At 34.2% G+C, this 21,432-nt stretch overlaps 1 protein-coding gene across 1 annotated transcript; it reads left to right on the top strand.

The window, feature by feature from the left end:
- Window positions 1–1,985: 1,985 nt before the first annotated feature.
- Window positions 1,986–20,333, top strand: LOC141390333 (uncharacterized). Its single transcript, XM_073963250.1, has 2 exons — window positions 1,986–2,102; window positions 19,447–20,333. Exons 1-2 carry the CDS (start codon window positions 2,085–2,087, stop codon window positions 20,179–20,181), a joined length of 753 nt encoding a protein of 250 aa, XP_073819351.1. The 5' UTR covers window positions 1,986–2,084; the 3' UTR covers window positions 20,182–20,333.
- Window positions 20,334–21,432: the final 1,099 nt, after the last annotated feature.

Genomic DNA, 21,432 nt, shown 5'->3' with positions numbered 1-21,432 from the left:
GGAACTATTTGCATGGGCATCCGAGACGAATAATCTACCAAATATTAAAGTGATATTTGCATCAGAAGATGACTTTTTAAATACGAAGGAAGATTTGAATTTGAGATATTCAACGGATAAGCCTATCATGGGCACGACAAAAAATTCATTCAGTAATACGCACTGATGCTGGTACACTAATTGCTACACCATTCTTAAAATCGCAAAATGAAGAAGTTTTTAAGAAATTTTTAAAAAAAATAGGAAAAAAATAGTAATCATTCGAATCTCACTACCAAATAGGTCTTAAAATTGTTGTAATTAATCGTAGTTCAATACAAAATATTCAAGATAATTGGAGAGTACAATAATTGATAAAAATTGATATTAAATTTTAAATCGCGAAAATTCCACCGAGCCCACTGTGCAAAATTTTTTTATATTTTTTATTAAATAGCTGATAAAACAACTAAAAATACAAAAAAAAAAATTTTTATATTTGGACCAATATTAAAGAAGTTATAAGCATATCTTTGCACATAGTTTTTACAGAATTTTACATTTTTAAGGCGCGGTATTTCTGGAACAGTAAGTCAAAAAAATTCTAAAAATATACTCAAATGTTTTGTTGATGAGCAGCATCACCACAGCAAAAAATAAGGGAAATCAGAAACCTCATCTTGAAAAATTGTCCGATTTCACTCAGAAATCCCCATATGCAGAATCAAGGATCAAAAAGGAACATAACCCAACAATCACAACAAGCCGACTTGTTACAAGCTCAAAGCTGTCGTCTAATAAAGCAGTAACTATGTTCCAACATCTTTCCGCTGAAGGCATTGAAATCCCAACCCCCATGTCAGTCAGAAATCCACAGAACCACCTACAAGGAAACTGCTTCGTTGAAGGACTACTTGCTGAGCATACAAGTGGAACATGCACTTTGGCGGGAAACACCTTGAGAGCTTTGAATATAAGGCCGTTGTCCTCAGGAATGAATCTAATGAAGTTTATTTGACAGTGTTTAAATTGAAAGAATGGAAAGCTCTAACAATCACAGAAGCTTTCCAGAATGTGTTAGACGATTTCCACCACTGGGGTTGTGATGACATATATTTAAGCCAGATTTAGCCGTTTGTGCTCTCTAAGTGCTTAAGCAGCATAATCTCCATAAGCAATGTGAAATTGTTAAGGCCGTAGTAATGGAACATTGGACGTAAAATGCTTGCGGAGTTCATCGAAATGTAGCTCTTGAGATAAAGGATAAAGAGAGTCAGACGTAACACGACCTTGTTCATTGCTATCAGACAATCGTTGCGATCTGTGGCGCAATTGCAAAATTTAAATGAACAGACAAATTGGATAACAGATAAAGGTTCATGGATAGATGGATAAAATATATTGATGTGTTATAAACTTTTAAGCCATCACCGAGTTATAAAACTTCCCCCGCAGTCGTGTTAAATTAAATGAATTAAATTGAGTAGTTATTGAATTACAGCCGCTTAGAACTCAAGATATCTAATTAGTGCAGATATGATGAGAAAGACAAGCAAAAATTACAAATTTTTGCTTCTTTTTTCTTGAAAAGCTACTTGTGAACTAAATGACAGGAATTCACTGTTATTTATTACAACTTAAAAATATAAAGGAACACACCTAATAATCCAGCACAATTATTAATCATTACTTGACATAAACTGCATACCACAGTTTTCAAACAATCAATATTTTGCATCACATGATATAAATAATCATAACAGTAGTATTTTGCATACAACTTAATTTAAACCCTCTCTCCTTATTTGTATTCTTCATACTCACTACTGTTGATCATCTCTTTTTGAGCTTGTATTGAATAGCGCACAACAAATTCGTCACAGCGTAAAGCATCGTCGTCTGTCTATACCCGTTTGTTACTTCATACAGTGTCCGCTGTCATTATGTGGAGCTGTTTGTTATGAATTTTTCTTATAAAATCATGTTGTAGATTCGAAAATCTTTTCAGTCCAATTCTTAAATCGTTTCGGTTCGTTGTCGCAATTGATTGTTGTCGGAACGTGAAAAAATTCCCTTCAAAGCGGAAAAGACACAAAAACCTAAAAATGAGATTGTGTTGTGCAGTAAGTTCTAATGAAAGGCCAAAGCCGACATAGAAGTGCTAATAAATTAGTGAAAACTTGATTAGATGGGCGTTAATTTCTAATTTAAATTCTTCATAAATCTAAGAAATTAGATGATCCCAAAAAGAACAACAAAACTTGTGAAACAGAAACTGTCTCAAAGTGACCGAAACCAGGAAGTGCTCGTGTCGATGATAAAATTAAAAACAATTAATATGTTTTTAATAAACCAGAACATATTTTTGATAGACTTCAACACCAAACTGATGGCAAATATTTTGAAATAGTTTTGATAGGTGTCGTTGCTGTATTTAGATATGTTGGGAAAAAAACAAAATCAACCGAATTGCTGTGGCATGTAATTATTTATGCATTCATAGAAAACTGACCTCCAGCCATATAAACCAGTAATTGCAGTACACAACAATTTGTTGTTCAAGGACAATATCATGCAACAAAGTGAAGGTTTTACAATGTGACTTCATGAGATATTCTAAGTTAGCCGCTACTGTGACGGCATATACCAATGATATCAAAACGAAACAAAATAGAAAATATATTTAATTTGCATAATGGAAACAATTGAACTGATATGAAAGAATAAAAGCTGCATTTGTGGATAATAAGCGAAAGCATGTGAAAGTCAACGGGGTGCATGTTTTTTTATGAAAGTTTTATTTTATTTTTTTATTTATTTATCTATTCAGTCTATGGAATTCATACATTTCCTTTCAGACAAAAAGTACCTTATAACTAAAAGTAAATTAAATCTAAATTATACTTGGAGAAAAAAATGTATTTATAATCGTTTAGAATTGCCATAAGGAGTTTATGCCATAATCTTCCAAGTGAGAGTATTTCAAAAATTATTCTCTATTTGTACATTACTGTCTATATATTATTACAAGTTATTGCTAAGGTTCTGTATTTTGGGCCTTAGTAGTAGGAAATTTCTAATTTTTACAATGTGGAATGTGTAAGGTTGGAAGGATGCTATTTCAGAACATTTGTTTCTGATTGTTTGATGGCCAAAGCTATAAGCATTAAAATTTGATGCGGGATTTTTCGTACCTTTTAAAAATTAAAATAGAAAAATTCTAACTGGATCAAAATTAGTTTTATTGAAAATAGCATTGAAGCCTGAGTTTACGACGGGAACTAGAAAAGTTGCTGACTTAATAGTGACAAAGCGACTATTTATCGTCAAAACTTTATTTTTCAAGTTATTCTCCAGCATGATTTATAAACTTTTTCATGAGCTTAAACCTATCGTTGCAGCACTTGTTCCACTCCGATTAAGACACCTCCAAGACAAGAGTTTTGAAAGCTTTAACAGCATCTTCTGCCGACGAAAATCGTTGACCACGTATTTTTCTTGATGTGCGGGAATCAAATGAAGTCATTGGGTTCCAAGTCAAGTCTGTACGGCAGATGACCCATCAATCCCAAGTTTAGTCCGGTCAAAAAGCGCTAGTTTGAATCGAAGTTTGATATCTCACATTGTCATGGTGCACAATGATTCTTCTTCTCTTGTTCGTTTTTCAAATTTGTCAGTAGAGTTCAGGCAAACAAATTGTAGTGTACCACTTAGAATTAACCGTCCTACTTTGCTCAAGCCGTATAGTCGCCTCAATCTTGCCGAAGAAACACGCGACAATTTGCTTCGTAGTGCTTCTTCCATGAACAACAACTAAAAAAAGCTCGTTTGAAGCACCGCGATTGATTTATTCACAATTTCTTTGCACCAGTCAGGAGTTTTTTTGAGCGATTTTCAAATTGTGCTGGATCATGGATGCCTCTATCACACAGTATACAACATGGTGATTTTGCTTTATTCATTGTTCTGGAACAACGGCCTGTTTTGGTCGACCCTAACGACCTTCGTTTTTTAGCGTGTGTCGACCACGATTGAATTTATAAATCCAGTTTTTCAAAGTGCTATAGGATGGTATTTTATCGACACACAAAGATTTAATTTCATCGATGCACCCTCGTCGGGTGATTATCCACGTCGAAATTTGTGAAAAATGATCGGCAGTGTCGTATGTCGAACAGTCTGAGTACGTTTAGGCCAAAAACTGTCAAACTTTCCTAAAAAATGTCAAATGGCGTCTGACAACACTATTTGTTGCCTAGGCCAAAAACTTTTCTATTAATTCTCTTTCGAGTTGAGCTTTAATGACCTAGAGGTACATTGAAAAATCAGGAATCCACCGAAATCCCACACATTCAACCATTATGCTACGTTTCGCGGGTGGTTAGACCGATCATCAGGCATATTAGAATGTTATTTTAGTGGGTGGACGAAGGCTAAGCTTAGAAACTAGCATTTATATCACAAATCATTCGAAAATTGTATATTCGATATATTTTATTTTTCAATGTTAGTTATTTAATTCCAAACCTTTCCTATAGTCCGACTTGGCTGGTAGCCTATTTTTCAATGCTTTATTCCAAATACTAAGGCAGCTTTTTTCCACCTTTATTATATTTGTCCTTCTGTATCAGAAGATTTTGATCATCAATATTTGTCATCGGAAACTTTGACCAGTTGATGGTGGCTTAGAACGCTAAGACGCCGGCAACCGTGTCACTTGGTTGTCGGAGTCCCAGGTTCGAATCCCAGTCTGGCTCATGCAGATATAATTTTTTGTTTTGCTTATTAAGGCGAAGGTCTTTTTTAGTTCCCCTCGTATACTTTGGATATTTATTGCATATATTGTTGTATATTTGATCATGTTTTCGACTTTGACTCTCGTAATATGTATGTTAGACCAGCTTCGAAGTTCGACAATATCGGTTCACTACTTTATGTACGTCGCCAACAAACGTGAGATATCTACCCTAAAGCCGTAAACAATCTGTGGCCACCAAGAGCGCGAGATATGGCTAACTTCCGAAACATATCAATACATTGCAATTTTTAAATTTCGTTAAAATATCACAGTTCCACCCTAATGCATTGTTCAAAATACTCCTTTAATAGAAGTTCAGCAACCTACGGCTTCTTCCTCTTTGCAACCTAATATGCAGCTTGTTGTCGTTGCACGACGTAAAACAATATTTATATCTAGGTTACATGCGAACACATCAACTGAAATTATTCGTAATTGCATAAAAGGTAAAGTTACAAATTTATCAGATAACGACTTTCATATTTTGAAATTTAATTCGGCAAAAACCCGTGACATATCGTCCTTTAAAATTTTTGTCCCTGCCAGAGTTTTTGATACTATAGTCAACGAATCTTTTTGGCCTGAAGAGATTTTAGTAAGAGAATTTATATATTGGCGAGAGACAAATATTCTGAACTAAAATGGAATAATTAGTTACCTGCTAGGTGTACAAATTGTTCGATCACCGATACCCCAAATGCCTAAATTAGGGCAAAAATTATATCTAAAAATGTTTTCAATCTGTTGGTACCTTTAGATGGGGAATATACCAAAACATGGACCTATGTGGACGATTTTTGGTGGATGAGATTCTGGACCTGAGAACTTCAAATGTCAAGTTACAGTCATTTTACGGTTACGGTTAAAAATTTTAGCTAAAATCCTCAAAATACCGAAAATCGGGGTGGTACCGTAATATGCGGGGTTATAACAAAACATTAACCTATGTTAACGATTTTTGGTGAAAATATTGCATGACCATTGAGAACCTCAATTGCAGCTAGTTCGGTTAAAAATTGTAGCTAAAATCCTCTAAATACCGAAAATCGGGAGGTACCGTTATATGGCGTCAATACCAAGACATGGACCTATCTTTATAATTTTTAGTGAAGAAGTCTTTTGGTGATTGGGAACATCAAATGTCAAAATTTCACCTATTTCGGTCAGAAAATGTAGCTAAAAGCCTCAAACTACTTGAAATCGGGAGACGCCGTTATATAAAGGGCCTATACCAAAACGTGGACCTACCTACACCATTTTTGGTGCAAAGGATTTTTGATTGGAACCAATTTATTCGGTAAATATAGCTAAAATCCTCAAAATACCTTAAATCGGGAGATACCGTTATGTGGGGGTTATACCAAAATGTGGGTATATCTTGACAACATTTAGTGGAGAAATTTCTCGGTCATTGGGAACCTCAAATGTCAAATTTTAGCTAGTTCGGTCAAAAATGTAGCTTAAGTCCTGAAAATACTATTTCAGTTTTTCCATTGCTGACAAATTCTGTCAATTGATCATCATATCCTGAAGAATGAAGTACTCTATGTTTGGTGATTTATTCGACCCATGGACCTCATCTTCCATGACATCGCGTAGAACGGGATCCATCACCTGATGCTGACAACTGGTGAACTTGGCTGCGAGTTGACCATTATATTGGAGCACTTACTGCAGTCGAACTATAAGGCCTATCTTTTTTAGCGGTATTCATATGGAATATGTTAATTCCTGCCACTGGGGCCTCAAAGTTTCCATTGTAATTTGTATGGGGACAAAGGTGAATTTTCACGAAATTGTCCAATCAATGAGAATTTTTTACCAGTACATTGCTGTGGTTAGAAAACAAATCCTACAAAAAATTTTGAAAATCGGGTAAGATTTTGATATTGCTCCAATAGAATATTTCAATTGGTTTTATACATTGATGTATTCAGTCTTAAAGATACCACACGGTGTGCCTTAACAAAATTTAAATGTAAGGCGCTTACACCTGGGAAGGTTTTGCAGATTCTGAAACTACAATGCTCATAGATGAGAAATATCAAGAAACAAAAAAATCGCCGAAGGGATTTATTTTCAAATAAATCGCGATTTAATTTCACATTTTTAGGGGTTCTTTAGATTTTCACGACTTTGCTTGGAAACCGCGAGGCCTATGTAAATGGGCCTAAAAAAAATGTTGTAGCTGTGAAAATTCTCCACAAGATTGGCCTTTATTATATTTTCGTAGGTTTTACCGTTTTTGGGATATAGTAGTTCAAATTGAGACAATGCACTGACTGTATCGCCTCCTTATAAAACAATGTCATGAATGGTGCGCCTTAACTAACTTTTGATGAAAACCGCTTACACATGGGAAGATTTCGCGGATTCTAAAACAGCAATGTTCATAGATAAGAAAAATTAAAAAAACAGAAAAAATCGCCGGAGGGATTTTTAAATAAATCGCGATCAAAATTTCACAATTTTAGGTTTTTTTTAGGTTTTTACGATTTTTCTTGGAAACCGTAAGTCGTAGCAAAATGAGTCTAAAGAAAATGTTGTAGCTTTGAAAATTGTTTGCAAGACTTACCTTTGGGTTTTTTTCATAGGTTTTACCGTTTTTGAGATATAGAGGTTCAGTTCAAATTTTTAGGTTTTTATCTTAAGTCTTCAAGATTTTGCTTGGAAACCGCAAGTAATTTCAAAATGGGACTAAAGAAAATGTTGAGGCTGTGAGAATTCTCTACAAGACTGGATGATTTATTTTTTCCTAGGTTGTACCATTTTTTGTTTCTTGATATTTCTCATCTATGAGCATTGTAGTTTCAGAATCTGCAAAAACTACCCAGGTGTAAGCACCTTCCATTTAAAATTATTTAAGGCGCACCGTGACCATTACACTATGCAACATTGAAAATGGAAACAACTTCTAGTATGCATTTTTTGAAAGTAAATATTTAGGCTACAAAAACCCTAGTAGGGTTTTGTCCTGTCAGATCCAGTTCGGATTTTATGGCCTCATCTAAACCGGGCTAAATCTACACTTTTTTGCACTTATCAGGCCTTTATCTCAGAAACGAATTGGAATTTGGAATATTGTGGCCCTAAACTAGTAGAACTTATCTTTCGCAAAAACCACACAACAAAAATTCCATCTGGGGCATCAAAATCTATAAAATATAGAAAATTTTACATGATTGCTGAAATTCTGGTCAGTATCGGCTAAACTGTTGGGAGTTGAACCAAGTAACCTTTTGCAAAAATCTTCCAAATAAAGTTCTCAACAATTCTTTAGAAAATTCTGAAATTCTAAAATCCTTTTACAACACGTATATAAAACACAGTTCACACCAACAGTTTATTCTCGCATTTCGGATTTCCCTACATTATTGACATTTTTATTAAATCGTCGTTGAAAATGTACTGAAAACAACTGCATAGAGGCATTTTACAACAATGACATGATCTGACGAGTTTACATTCCAGGGAATATTTTCCCAAAAGAAAATTTTCAGAAAAAATTAACGGTTTTGGAGATACGGTGCGAAATGTATAAAAATTGTGGAATTTTTGCATATTTTTTTGCAATTTGAGGCAATAAATGTAGTTTTTCGAGTTCATTATTTCTCCGAATATTTTATTCTTGTCCTTATCTACAAATTTGCTTCAGAGGTCAGAAGAAGATTCCCATTGGTTTCAGAGATATAGTCCCGAATTTCTTTAAAAACTTAATGTTTTACCATGTTTAGATAGGGCCATAAAATCCGAGCTGGATCTGACACAACGAAACCCAACTAGGGCTTCTTGTCGTTTGGGTCTGTAATTACAAAAAATCCTCAGTTCGAATTGTTTGCACAAGACCACCTTAAAAAAGGTTGCACAGTGTTAACTAATAAAAATCTGGATATGACACAAAAATAATGTAAAAAGTTATAATTTTGAGCCTCATTTATCTACCGACGGAGTTAGTTGCAATTGTTTTGTCTTGCTAAAATATGGGATATTTTATAAGTACGCTATTAAAAGTGGAACACCGTTATAAGGTACAAACCCCAATTGTGTTTTGTTCGGAGTATGAAGAACATTTTAATGTTAAAAAACTGAACAAATAATTATTTTTTACAAATATTATAGCGCTAAAACTAAATTGTATGCGTCTGTTGCAAATGTTTTGTCCGATACTGTATATATGTGTGCTATATCAAAATCCGACCCGATATAATCTGGAAAAACTTCATCAAAATTGAACAATTTTAGCGTGTTTGGTGTATCAGTTACATCCAATTGGCCGAAAATATATTTTGAAATACATGGAAAGACAGATGGATATGGATAAATCGAAAAAGAAAAAATTCATAAAAACATAATTTCAAAGAAGTCCATGCTTGATCTTTTCTTTTCAATATTTTTATGTAATAAACATTATTGCCCAGTAAAAAGATACTCGTTACAAAACCCCTTACTGTCCCATTATTTTAACAAGGGTATGTCGCTCGATATAAATGGTTATTTATTGGACACTAAAATAAGTACAGTATGGTTTCGATAAGCCGGACAACGCTGTAATCCAGACAAGCAAAACATATTCATTGTGTATTGTCATTTTAAAACCAAAATCAAAACAGTTACATAATGTTGCACATTACAAAATTTTATTAAATTATGTGATTTGTCTAACAAATTTTTGCAGCCCTAGATAAAAAATAATATATCGTCGCTATTAAAAAAGTAAATAAAAATGTTTAAATAATTAAGAAAATTCCTCTTTTTAATTTTTCAATTATAAGTAAATATTCTCGGCCAGATATAAAACATGTTGAAATCTTGTTATTGGTTTTGAATTCTTCTACAGAATGTTCGGTTTTAGGTTCTTTCAACCATTAAAATGCTACATTTCAACTTAAAATTTTTATCGTGCGGACGTAAAGTATTATTGTCTTGAGAATTGTATTCAGATAAATATCTCATAAATTATATATTGAATTTTAATTTGGTTACCATTTTTGATCAGATAATTTTTTTATGTGGGCGAGCATGCGATTTTAGTTTTTATGTTGTTGTCTGTAAAGCGAACTAATAAAATTCAAATTCTAGTTAAATTCGATTTAAGTAGCATCATTTATTTATTAAGGAAGTCGTTATTTAGTTTATACTAATAGTTTATAAGAATCTATTGGCAATAATACAAAAGAATTAATTTCATATCAAATTGGGTAATGATTTTCAAAGAAAATCGAAAACCAATACCAATGATTTAGGTTTATTAGCTGAAAACAGAACCACACAGAACCCCACTATGCATTTCATCAGTCATCATAACCATTAGTATAATACAAACAACAACAACCCTAATAACATTATTGGTGAAAAATATTTATATTAACTAAGAATGATTTTGATGTTTTGTGCAGTTTTTTGATATTTACTGTCATTTGCTAGACGACCTTTAATGCGTCAAAGGTTAATGTACGAATCACATAGACAAATGATTGCTACCAAGATGTGATGTGTATTATTGCTGTTGTTTTGACTTCTTTTTCTCTACAAATCGATAACATCATCAATTCAAATGGAAATGCGAAAGAAAAAAAAACACACAAAAACAAATAAAACTTATCTTTTGATATTTAGCATAAATTAAATGGAGAATTAATGCATTCGAACAGAAGACAGCATTCAGATGGAAACTTGTCAAAAGAAATAGACACACACAAAAAGAAAAACACAATGAACAGAAAACCAGATGACCAACAAATTATAAAATCAATTAATAAAGCATAACAGAACAAAAACCAAAGAAAGCCGAGATAGTGTTTTTTGTTAGTGTCAGCGACAAAGGTTCAATAAACTATAGAGGCAAAAATAAATAAATAAATAATACAACAGCATAAATATGTATATGGTAATTTCTGATTGAATTGCTAAAAATACATACATGGATACATAGATACATATGTATATACTTAGATGGCTTTTATATTAAACAGAATATGTATATATGTATGTGTATATACTACATGTTTAATGTATCTTTTCCAAGATTTTTAACATAAATACATCGATAGATACAAATGTATGTACGTTCATACATATGTATGTACATCTATATATTTATCTTATGAAAAAAAAAATAAATTACATACTTCTTTTCCATTACAAAAAATAGTCACTTCTATTCCGATAACGAAATTAAAAATTTAATTTAATTTTTTAGACACGTGCTAATGTTACTCTAGTCCATGACCTCCATCAACTATTACAGTAGACCACAGCAATCATAGCACATCATTAGGAACAATGAACATATTCTCTCAGCTGTTGCACAATTAGAGAAAAGTGTCTCGTAATGTTAATATAATTCTTAAAAAAGTATGATTAAACAATATTTCAAAATGATTCGCCTCTTGAAGTTAAATAAAATATAATTAAAAAAAATTAAGTTTCAGTGTTTTATTTAGAAATGCACTTAAAACTAGGAAATAATTCGTCGCTTTGCCTCAATAAATATATTCTTTCTCATGATGGAATCTCTCAAAACGCTTGCCGTTTAATTTTGCCACCATTTATAATTTAAATGCAAGCGTTTTATTTGAGAGATTCCATCCTGAGAAAGAATATATTTATTAAGGCTAAGCGACGAATTATTTCCTAGTTTTAAGTGCATTTCTAAATAAAACACTGAAACTTAATTTTTTTAAATTATATTTTATTTTTAACTTTTTAGTAAATACATTTTTTTGACCACTGAGAACAAAATTATAGTCAATTTAGGCCGAAAATTTAGATAAAAACTTTAAAATGTCTGAAATCGTGTAGTACCGTTATATAAAGGCTATACCAAAACCTGGACTTATGTCCATAATTTTTGGTGGGGAAGTTTCTGTACCATTGGGGACTCCAAATGCCGAGTTACAGCCAATTCTGGCTAAAAATGAAGATAAAGTCCTTAAAACACTTGAAATCGGGTGGTACCACTATATGGGGGCTATACCAAACCCTGGACCTATGTCAACAATTTTTAATGGGTACGTTTCTGTACCATTGGAAACCCTGTTTGTCAAAAAACAACCAATACGGGCTTAAAATTACGATAAAATACCGCTGGATGGGAGCTACAGGAAAAAATACCCATATTGGTTGTGGTTTCATTTACACGTATTGTCATCTAAATCTGAAAAGTGTGCAAAGTTTGACTTCGATTTGTCAACTGCAACCGTTTAAAAAATCAGTTACCAGATTTGAAAAGGGGGTTGAGTTAGACACCGTAAAAACATTGTAAGAATGGACCAATATTGGTTTTGATTTCATATTCATGTATTGTCATCCATATCTGAAATGTGTGCAAAGTTTTAGTTCGTTTGGTCAATTAAAACTGTGTTAAAAATGAGTTACCAGATTTGAAAAGCAAAATACCGGAAATCGGGTGATACCGTTATATGGGGGCAATAGGAAAAAATGGACCCATATTGATTTTGGTTTCATATTGACGTATTGCCATCTAAATCTGAAAAGTGGGCAAAGTTTTACTTCGATTGGTCAACTGCAACCGTCTTAAAAATCAGTTACCAGATTTGAAAAAGGGGTTGAGTTAGACACCGTAAAAATACTGTAAGAATGGACCAATATTGGTTTTGATTTCACATTCATGTATTGTCATCCAAATCTGAAATGTGTGAAAATTTTAGGTTTGATTGGTCAACTGCATCTGTGTGAAAAAATAGTTGCCAGATTTGAAAAGCAAATTAGATAAAATACTGTAAAATAGTGTAAAAATGGACCAATATTGGTTTTGATTTCATATTCGTGTATTGTCATCCAAATCTGAAAAGTGTGCAACCGTGTTAAAAATGAGTTACCAGATTTGAACTAAACACACACCAAGGCAAGTTAAATAAAACACTGTAAAATGGGATTACCAAGCAGGATATAGGAAAAGTTTGGAGTTTCAATTAACTGACATAATTTCGCATATGCATTTACATATCTAATGAAGTGCGATTATATATACTAGTTCCCAAGCTTTGCCTTCGTCTGCCACAAAAACAACATTCGATACGCCTGAAGATCGGCTGAACCACCCGTGAAACGTAGAGTAATGGTTGAATGCGTGGGACTTCGGTAGACTCCTAATTTTTCAGTGTATATAATAGGTCTAATAAGCTCAACTCGAAAGAGAATTAATTAAAAATCAAAGTGATTCGAGAGCAGGTCTTAATGTGAACTTATCCGAAATTTTGTGTGAGAAGTACCAGAAGGAGTAGACAAATATAGTCCATATTCGAACCTGATCTTAACTGGTAGATATATTAGGATGTGCAAAGTATGGATTACATCGGTCACTCCCTTCAAGAGTAATCGTGCACACAATTTTTCCGAACATTTTTGAAGTTTTGTGGGGGAGGTTCCTGAAGGAGTGCATCGATATGGCTTATCTTCGAATTTAAATTATGTTTGGACAAAATATTACGAAGGCAAAATTTGGACCGAATCGGCAGATCTGTCCGAGAAATATCTTGCGCTCCATCCACTACACACGGTGTCATTGGGGCTTTTTGCATCTTTCAGGCTATTTTCTCAGGAAGTATGGACTTACCACCGATTGAACTTGTACCGTCGTATGGGGGGCAATGAATACAAGTTGTTGCAATAAAAATCAAAGCGATTCGAAAACAGGTCCTAATCTGAACTTATTCGAAATTTTGTGTGGGTGGTACCCGAAGGAGTGGACCGATTGAGTCTATATTGGAACCCCATCTAAGTCTGGCAGGGAATGTGAGTTGCTTCAACAAAAATATATTAGGATGTGTAAAGTATGGACCAAATCTGTTACTCCCTTCAAGAGTTATCGTACACACAAATTTTCCGAACATTTTCGAACTTTTGTGGCTGAGGTACTGGAACGAGTGGACCGATGTAACCCATCTTCGAACTTAAACTAAGTTTGGGTAAAATATTACGAAAGCCAAAATTTGAACCGAATCGGTTTATCCGTTCGAGAGTTATCGTGCGCTCCAGCTAGCCAGACAGACAGACGGACCATTATATCGATGAGACACATTTTGCCCGTATGAAAGTGTATATACCGTCGTTTGATGTATTAAAAAATAACCTGCTAATCAAAGAAGGCAGATCATTATATCAATCGGCACAAAGTAGGACATTAACTGTGGTTACATTTTAAAAAATTAAGAAAAAAATTAATTATTCGAGTCCCACTACCAAATAGCACTTATAATTTTTAGTATTAGTTTAGTTTTGTTTAATAAGAAAAATCAGCAAAATCGAAGAGTGCAATCACTGATAAAAATTGATTTTAAATATTAAATCGCGAAAATAGCATCTAAGCCCACTATGTAATTTATTTTTCTATGTTCTATTAGATAACTGATAAAAAAAATTCTATTTGGACCAATATTAAAGAAGTTATGAGTATTTATTTCCATATAGTTTTTACAGAATTCGACTTTTTCAAGATGCGATATCTCTGGAACAGCTACTTAAAAATCTGAAAATGTGTATACTAAAATGTTTTGCTGATGAGCAGCATCAACATAACAGAAAATAAAGGAAGTCAAAAACCACTTTTTGAAAAAGTGTCCGATTTCACTCACAAATCCACATATGTAATATATGTACATAAGTATATAGCAAGGGGCATCAGTGTATTATTCTCTGCCCAATTCGTTTTCTATAGGAAATAGCTTGAAAATATGTAGTAGCTTTTGCACAAGTGTAGTAGTGTACGGTATCACTTAGTCGGCCCCGTTCCCTATTATACCAAGTATTCAAGTATGATTCGTCCCACTTTTTCTTTTAATTTTTGAATTTTATGACTTTTTTTTAGCGACAACGAATGTTAATGTTGAGTATTAAAATATTTATGTTTCAAACTGTATAATGAACTAAATTGTCTTAATATTATAACACAACGAATTTATTAGTGGACTAAATTTGGCATTGTTCTCCAAGGAGTAAGACAGCGAATACTACAGTTTCGATTCTTGCAACAGAAACTCATCAGTTTCCTTCTTTTTTGTTTGCGGATATTCTCCGCCCAAGGTAATAAATATATCAATAATTTCTACAAAAAAAAAAAAAAAAAAAAAAAAAAAAAACCTGTGCAAACATCAATCTAGTCCCTGGTTTACCCCTTGACGAATAATGCCAAATTTTCTCCACTAATAATCTCGTTGTTTTAAAATATTACAACAACAGCAATGGGATTAAGTCATACTATTTTGAGAAAGTAAAAAAACGGAAACAATGTTCTGATCTAAATTGTCTTTTAAAACTTCTTATTAAATATCAATTAAAAAAATATAAGTTTATGTATAAAATATCACCATTAAGATATTCCATAGGTTATTTGTTCCCATGCTAAATTTTTGTCATACGCTTTAATTTTTTATTATACCCTACACCACTATGTGGGGAGGGTATTATAAGTTGGTTTTGGCCAAAAAGTTTGTAACGCATCGAAATAATGGTCGTAGACCCATACTTATATATATCAAAATGAATGTCTCGACGAGCTGAGTCGATCTGGCTATGTGTGTCCGTCCGTCAGTCCGTCCGTCCGTCCGTCTGTCCGTCTGTCCGTCTGTCCATCTAAACCTTGTAATCACGCTACAGGTCGCAATTTTGATCGGATCGTCACGAAATTTTGGATGTTGACGGGGGTCCCGGAGGGGAAGAAGCCTATTGATTTTGGTGATGGTCGGATAATATTTAGGGGTCGGAATGGGCAAAAAACTTATTTGGATAAAAAGACAACGTTTTTTTTCAAAGCGAATATCTTAGCTTCTGTACGGGGTATACCAAAAGCAAAACCTGACAATAAAAGTAGAAAATATCGCCTTTCTAATGATGTAAAGTAGGTTCTCGTAGGTGATCAAACAACGAAGATATCACAATAGTCGCTAATAAAATCCAAATTTTCATTTTTGCAATTTTAATTAAAATGACGAATATCACAGCCTTGGTTGGAGACTTTCCAAAAGCAAAGCCTGGCTGTGAAATTAGAAGATCCCATCTTTACAATGATGTAAACTAGGTCGGCGTAGGTGACCAAATAACGGAGATATCGCAATAGTAGGTAATACATCTCATTTTTCCACTTTTTTGGAAATCACGCTACAGGTCTCAATTTAGATCGGATCGTCACGAAATTTTGAGGGTTAATGGGGGTCACACAGATAAAGAAGCCTATTGATTTTGGTGATGGTCGGATAATATTTAGGGGTCTTAATGGGCAAAAAACTTATTTGGAGAAAAAGACATCGTTTTTTTCCAAAGCGAATATCTCAGCTTCAACATGGGATATATCAAAAGCAGAACCTGGCCATGAAAGTAGAAAATATCGCCTTTCTAATGATGTAAAGTAGGTTCTCGTAAGTGATCAAACAACGAATATATCGCAATAGCCGTTAATAGAACCCAACTTTTTATTTTTGCGATTTTAATAATAATGACGAATATCACAGCTTCGGTTGGGGATCTTCCAAAAACAAAGTCTGACTATGAAAGTCGAAAATCCCATCTATACATTGATACAAAGTAGGTTGGCGTAGGTGGCCACATAACTGAGATATCACAATAGTCGGCAATACATCCCATTTTTTTCATTTTTTTGTAATCACGCTACAGGTCGCAATTTTAATCGGATCGTCACGAAATTTTGGGGGCTAATGGGGATCCTACAGAGAAAGAAGCCTATTGATTTTGGTGATGGTCGGATAATATTCAGAGGTCGGAATGGGCAAAAAACTTATTTGGAGAAAAACTCAACGTTTTATTTCAAAGCGAATATCTCTGCTTCTAAAAAGGGTATATCAAAAGCAAAACCTGGTGATGAAAGTAGAAAATATCAACTTTGCAACGATGTTACGTAGATTGTCGTAGGTGGTCAAACAACGAAGATATCGCAAAAGCCGCTAATAGAACACAACTTTTCATTTTTGCGATTTTAATAATAATGACGAATATCACAGCTTTGGTTCCGGACCTTCCAAAAGCAATGTCTGATAACGAAAGTAAAAAATCCCATCATTACAATGATGTATAGCAGGTTGGCGTAGGTATCCAAATAACGGAGATATCGCAATAGTCGGTAATACATCCCATTTTTCCACTTTTTTGGAAATCACGCTACAGGTCGCAATTTTAATTGGATCGTCACGAAATTTTGGGTGTTATTGGGGGTCCCACAGAGGAAAAAACCTTTTGATTTTTGATAATGGTCGGATATTATTCAGGGGTCGGAATGTGACAAAAAAAAAATATTTGGAAAAAAGGCCAACGTTTTATTTCAAAGTTAATATCTCCCTTCTGTAGGAGGTATATCGAAAGCAAAACCTGTCAAGGAAAGTAGAAAATATCACCTTTACAACGATATGAAGTAGGTTGTCATAGGTGGTCAAACAACAGAGATATCGCAATAGTCGGTAATGAATCCCTTTTTTCATTTTTGTGCAATCACACTACGAAATTTTGATCGGATCCTCACGAAAATTTGGGGGTCTAACACAGAAAGAAGCCTATTGATGGTTGGCATACATCCCACTTTTCCATTTTTTATTTGGGTTGTACTGTCGATGCACTTAAATGCGTTTCAAAAAATAGACCTGCGTTAATGAAGACATTCAGAGCAAAGGCGCTAAGCTATCCCAATTTTAATATTTTGAATTTTATTAGTCAAAAGCTTATGAACAGGGGTAGTGGTGTAGGGTATCACATAGTCGGCCCCGACCCGACTATAGCCTTGGCTCACTTGTTTTTTCTTTAACTCAGTTCTACTAATAATTTTAATGACCCCATTGGCTCAACTTCATTTATTACCCTCTATTACAGAGAGTAATGTTTTTCAAAACGAACTGACAGTGTTGCAAAATTTTACTGATCGCTACCAATATCATGATTTCATCCCGGCAAACAATCGAAAATGAGATTGAATCTTCAACAATAAACAAAACAAACAAAAAACAGCCGAGGCACGGGCGAATGAATGGAGCTTTGTTAAAAACAAAAAAACAAAATTCCAATAACAACCTCACAGGCAACTGTGTTGGTGTTCTTTTCAACTCACAGAATTCGAAGAATTCTTAGTTGATACGTGCTGACATGTTGCAAAATATTTTGATTTTGGTGTTTCTTTGGAAAAGCCGAAAAGTGAGTGTGATTCTCATTCATATGAGAATACTAGACACTTAAAGAGTTCGGTTTTTCGCTAAAAAGGCATCATTTCAAAAACTGAGAAGCCAATTGATAATTCCCTTCGCCGGGATGAAATCATGATATTGGTAGCGATCAGTAAAATTTTGCAACACTGTCAGTTCGTTTTGAAAAACATTACTCTCTGTAATAGAGGGTAATAAATGAAGTTGAGCCAATGGGGGAATACTCCACTCAAACAATCGAAAATGAGATTGAATCTTCAACAATAAACGAAACAAACAATTTTAATGACATTTAAAATTGTTTTAATGTTCAAAGGGTGTTTTTTAAGCCCGATAGAACTTGAAATTGTAAAACATAACACAAAAAATTAAATTGTAATCAAAATTTTTTTTTTATTCGAAAGATCAATACGGGACATTAACATTTGAAAATGATTTCGGGCATATGGGCACCGCGGCTGTTCTTGACGAAGTGCATTCTGGACGTCCAATTTTGGCCACTTTTTCGAGCACTACTGGCCGTATGTCACGAATAACACGAACAATGCTGGCCTCCAAGGCATCAATTGTTGCTGGTTTATCAGCATAAACCAGTGACTTCACGTAACCCCACAGGAAATAATCGAGAGGTGTCAAATCGCACGACCTTGGAGGCCAATTGACAGGTCCACTTCTCGAAATCAACTTATCGCCAAATTTTGATTTCAATAAGTCGATGGTTGCGTTCGCCGTATGGCACGTAGCGCCATCCTGTTGAAACCACATCTCCTCCGGATCAATGTCATCCATATTTTCAAACAAAAAATCATTGATCATGGTGCGGTAACTATCTCCATTGACCGTAACGCGAGCTCCGGCCTCATTTTTGAAGAAATAAGGTCCGATGATGCCACCAGCGTGAAAACCGCACCATACGGTGCATTTTTCTGGATGTAATGGAGTCTGTAGGGTCTCTTGTGGATTGGTCTCACTCCATATGCGGCAATTTTGCTTATTAACAAACCCGTTAAGCCAAAAAATGCGCCTCATCGCTGAACGCCATACAAATGACGAAGTCGTCTATAAGTTGCGCGAATCGACGACTGATTTTCAAAGTAAATTTGGATAATTTCGTAGCGTTGTTCAAGCGTGAGTCCATTCATGATGATTTGTCAGAGTATACTGAAACAAATAAAAAAAGTTTCATCAAAATTTAATTTTTTGTGATACTTTTTACAATTTAAAGTTCTATCTAGCTTAAAAAAACACCCTTTAGTTTATCAAACATTTCCACATACATCGGCTTGTCATTAATGTTTATGTTCAATTTCTGTGTTTTGGCCTTGAGCCACTGTTATCTGGGCCCTCAACATATTTATGTTTTCTTCTTTTGAAAATTACAATTTTGTTGTGTAAAATTTACCACATCTTACCACTGATATGCCATTTTAAAAACAAAAATTGTCTTCCTTTTTGCCTTGGTTTCTTATTCTCAGTTTATTTATTTTTTTTTTCTCTACTTTTTTCCAGGTATTAATCGCAGCTGTGACTGTAAATTGTCTCGTGACGGCAATAAATGGCAAAACTGCCACCAATACGGTTATAGAACCATCCAATATGTTGTTACCGCCACTCGAAGATAAGCCACAAGATGCTGTTAAAACGACTAAGACTCCTGCCACGACTACTACCAGAAAACCAACGACAACAACAAGGGCACCAACAACAACAACGACAGCAGAGCCTGTGAATAATGTCGTAGTACCTGAACTATCGATTGAAGCCTTATTGCCACCTCTATTTGAGGCTAAAATTGAAAAGGCGGAGGATAAACATAAACAATCCGGAGAGACAACAACGAAATCTACAACCACCAACACCGTAACAACAACAGCCACACAAACTACAACTACATCTTACACTCAAAAACCCACTGAACTATCGAAACCAACGAAAAAACCTTCCAAGGATGTTGTTAAGCAATACACGAAACAATCGGTGTCCAACAAACATGTTGCCGGAGATGCCGGCAAAACGAAACCAATTCCACAACATGTCATTAGCAACATTGAAAAGAGAATTACAAATCAAGTCATTTCAAAGGTTGCCCAGAAAAAGGCAAAGAACACAATTTCCACCGCTGCCTCCGGCTCAACCGTAAATTACAGCTTGAGTGGATTTGATATTTATTTGGGTTCCACCACTCCTCGTCCTCCTAAATATGGCCTACCCACAATTACTCCATTTCCCCGTCGTTTAGGCTAATCTCCTGCTAATCAATATGTGATTCTTGCTTTGCCACGCAATGCAAATTTAAGACTTAATTTATTATTAATAATCTATATTTTAAAATTCGATCAAAGAAAATATTGTTCTTATAAAGAAAATTAACAACTAAATAAAAATTAAAAAATATATTTTGTAATATTTTCATGATAATGGTATTTCTGATAAAAACATTTCTGGAATTGTTATGGGGATTTCTAATAGGAATTTATTGTTGTCGCAATTTGTGAAGTGCGCATTTTTTGTAGAAATAAAAAATGTATTGAATTTAACTCTAATTGGAACAAAAAATGTAAAATTTTAAAAGGACATGTAAAACTTTTAAACTGTGAAAACAAGTAAGGACATCCTTAAGTTCTGCCGGGCCGAACTTTTTGTACCCTCCACCCCGAACAGTATTGAAGCGAATAAGAACAATTAGTTTCCTTTCGTTTATGAAAGAGCTAAGCTCTACCTTTTATTGCAGGAGTAGTATATCCCAACTTGTAATACTCCCTTCAAAAGAGATCATATGGGGCGTCATCGTAATTCTTTCCAAACATTGGATCAATATTTATAATTTTCCGAATTTAGCTTTTGAACACCTGACAATCTTAATCTTCTTCTATCCTCTGGGAACACAAAAATCCAATTAACGACCAATTCGGTGGAAAAATGTGACAAAATTCTTCAAAAAAAAAAACTTATATGGTGGCTACGCTTATATGGGGGCTATACAAAAACGTGAACCTACGCTATCTGATTTTTTGCAAGGGATGTTATGTACCTGTATAAATGTCTTGCACCTTTAGAGAAGACTAAATACCAAATTTAAAACATTCAGAACGAAGGTCTGTAAGACAAATTTCTGGTGGAAAGTTTTATGCCCCCAACGAATCAATTTTAAAACATTCGAGGTATATTGGAGTCAAAATCTTCAAAATACCGAAAATTTGGAGGAACATTTATATTGGGGCTATATGAAGACCGCTAGAAATACCGAAAAATTTAATTTCGAAGCATATATAATCCCAACGAAGACTTAGTACCTAATTTCAGCCGTTTCGGTGGGATATTGAGGCCGCAATACATACCGAAAATCGGGATGAAGATGAGGACCAATATATATCGAAACATTTCGAATGGAAAGTTGTATACCCCAAAGAACACTAAATACGAAATTTCAGCCATTTCGGTGGGATATCGAGGCCACAATCTTAAAAATACTGAAAACGGGAGGTGCCGTTCTAT

Source organism: Musca autumnalis, unplaced genomic scaffold, assembly GCF_047663935.1.
Source record: "Musca autumnalis isolate F117 unplaced genomic scaffold, ASM4766393v1 scaffold_1, whole genome shotgun sequence".
NCBI classification, from domain to species: domain Eukaryota; kingdom Metazoa; phylum Arthropoda; class Insecta; order Diptera; family Muscidae; genus Musca; species Musca autumnalis.
The sequence above is the reverse complement of the archived record's forward strand: the minus strand, read 5'-3'. Positions and strand labels throughout refer to the sequence as shown.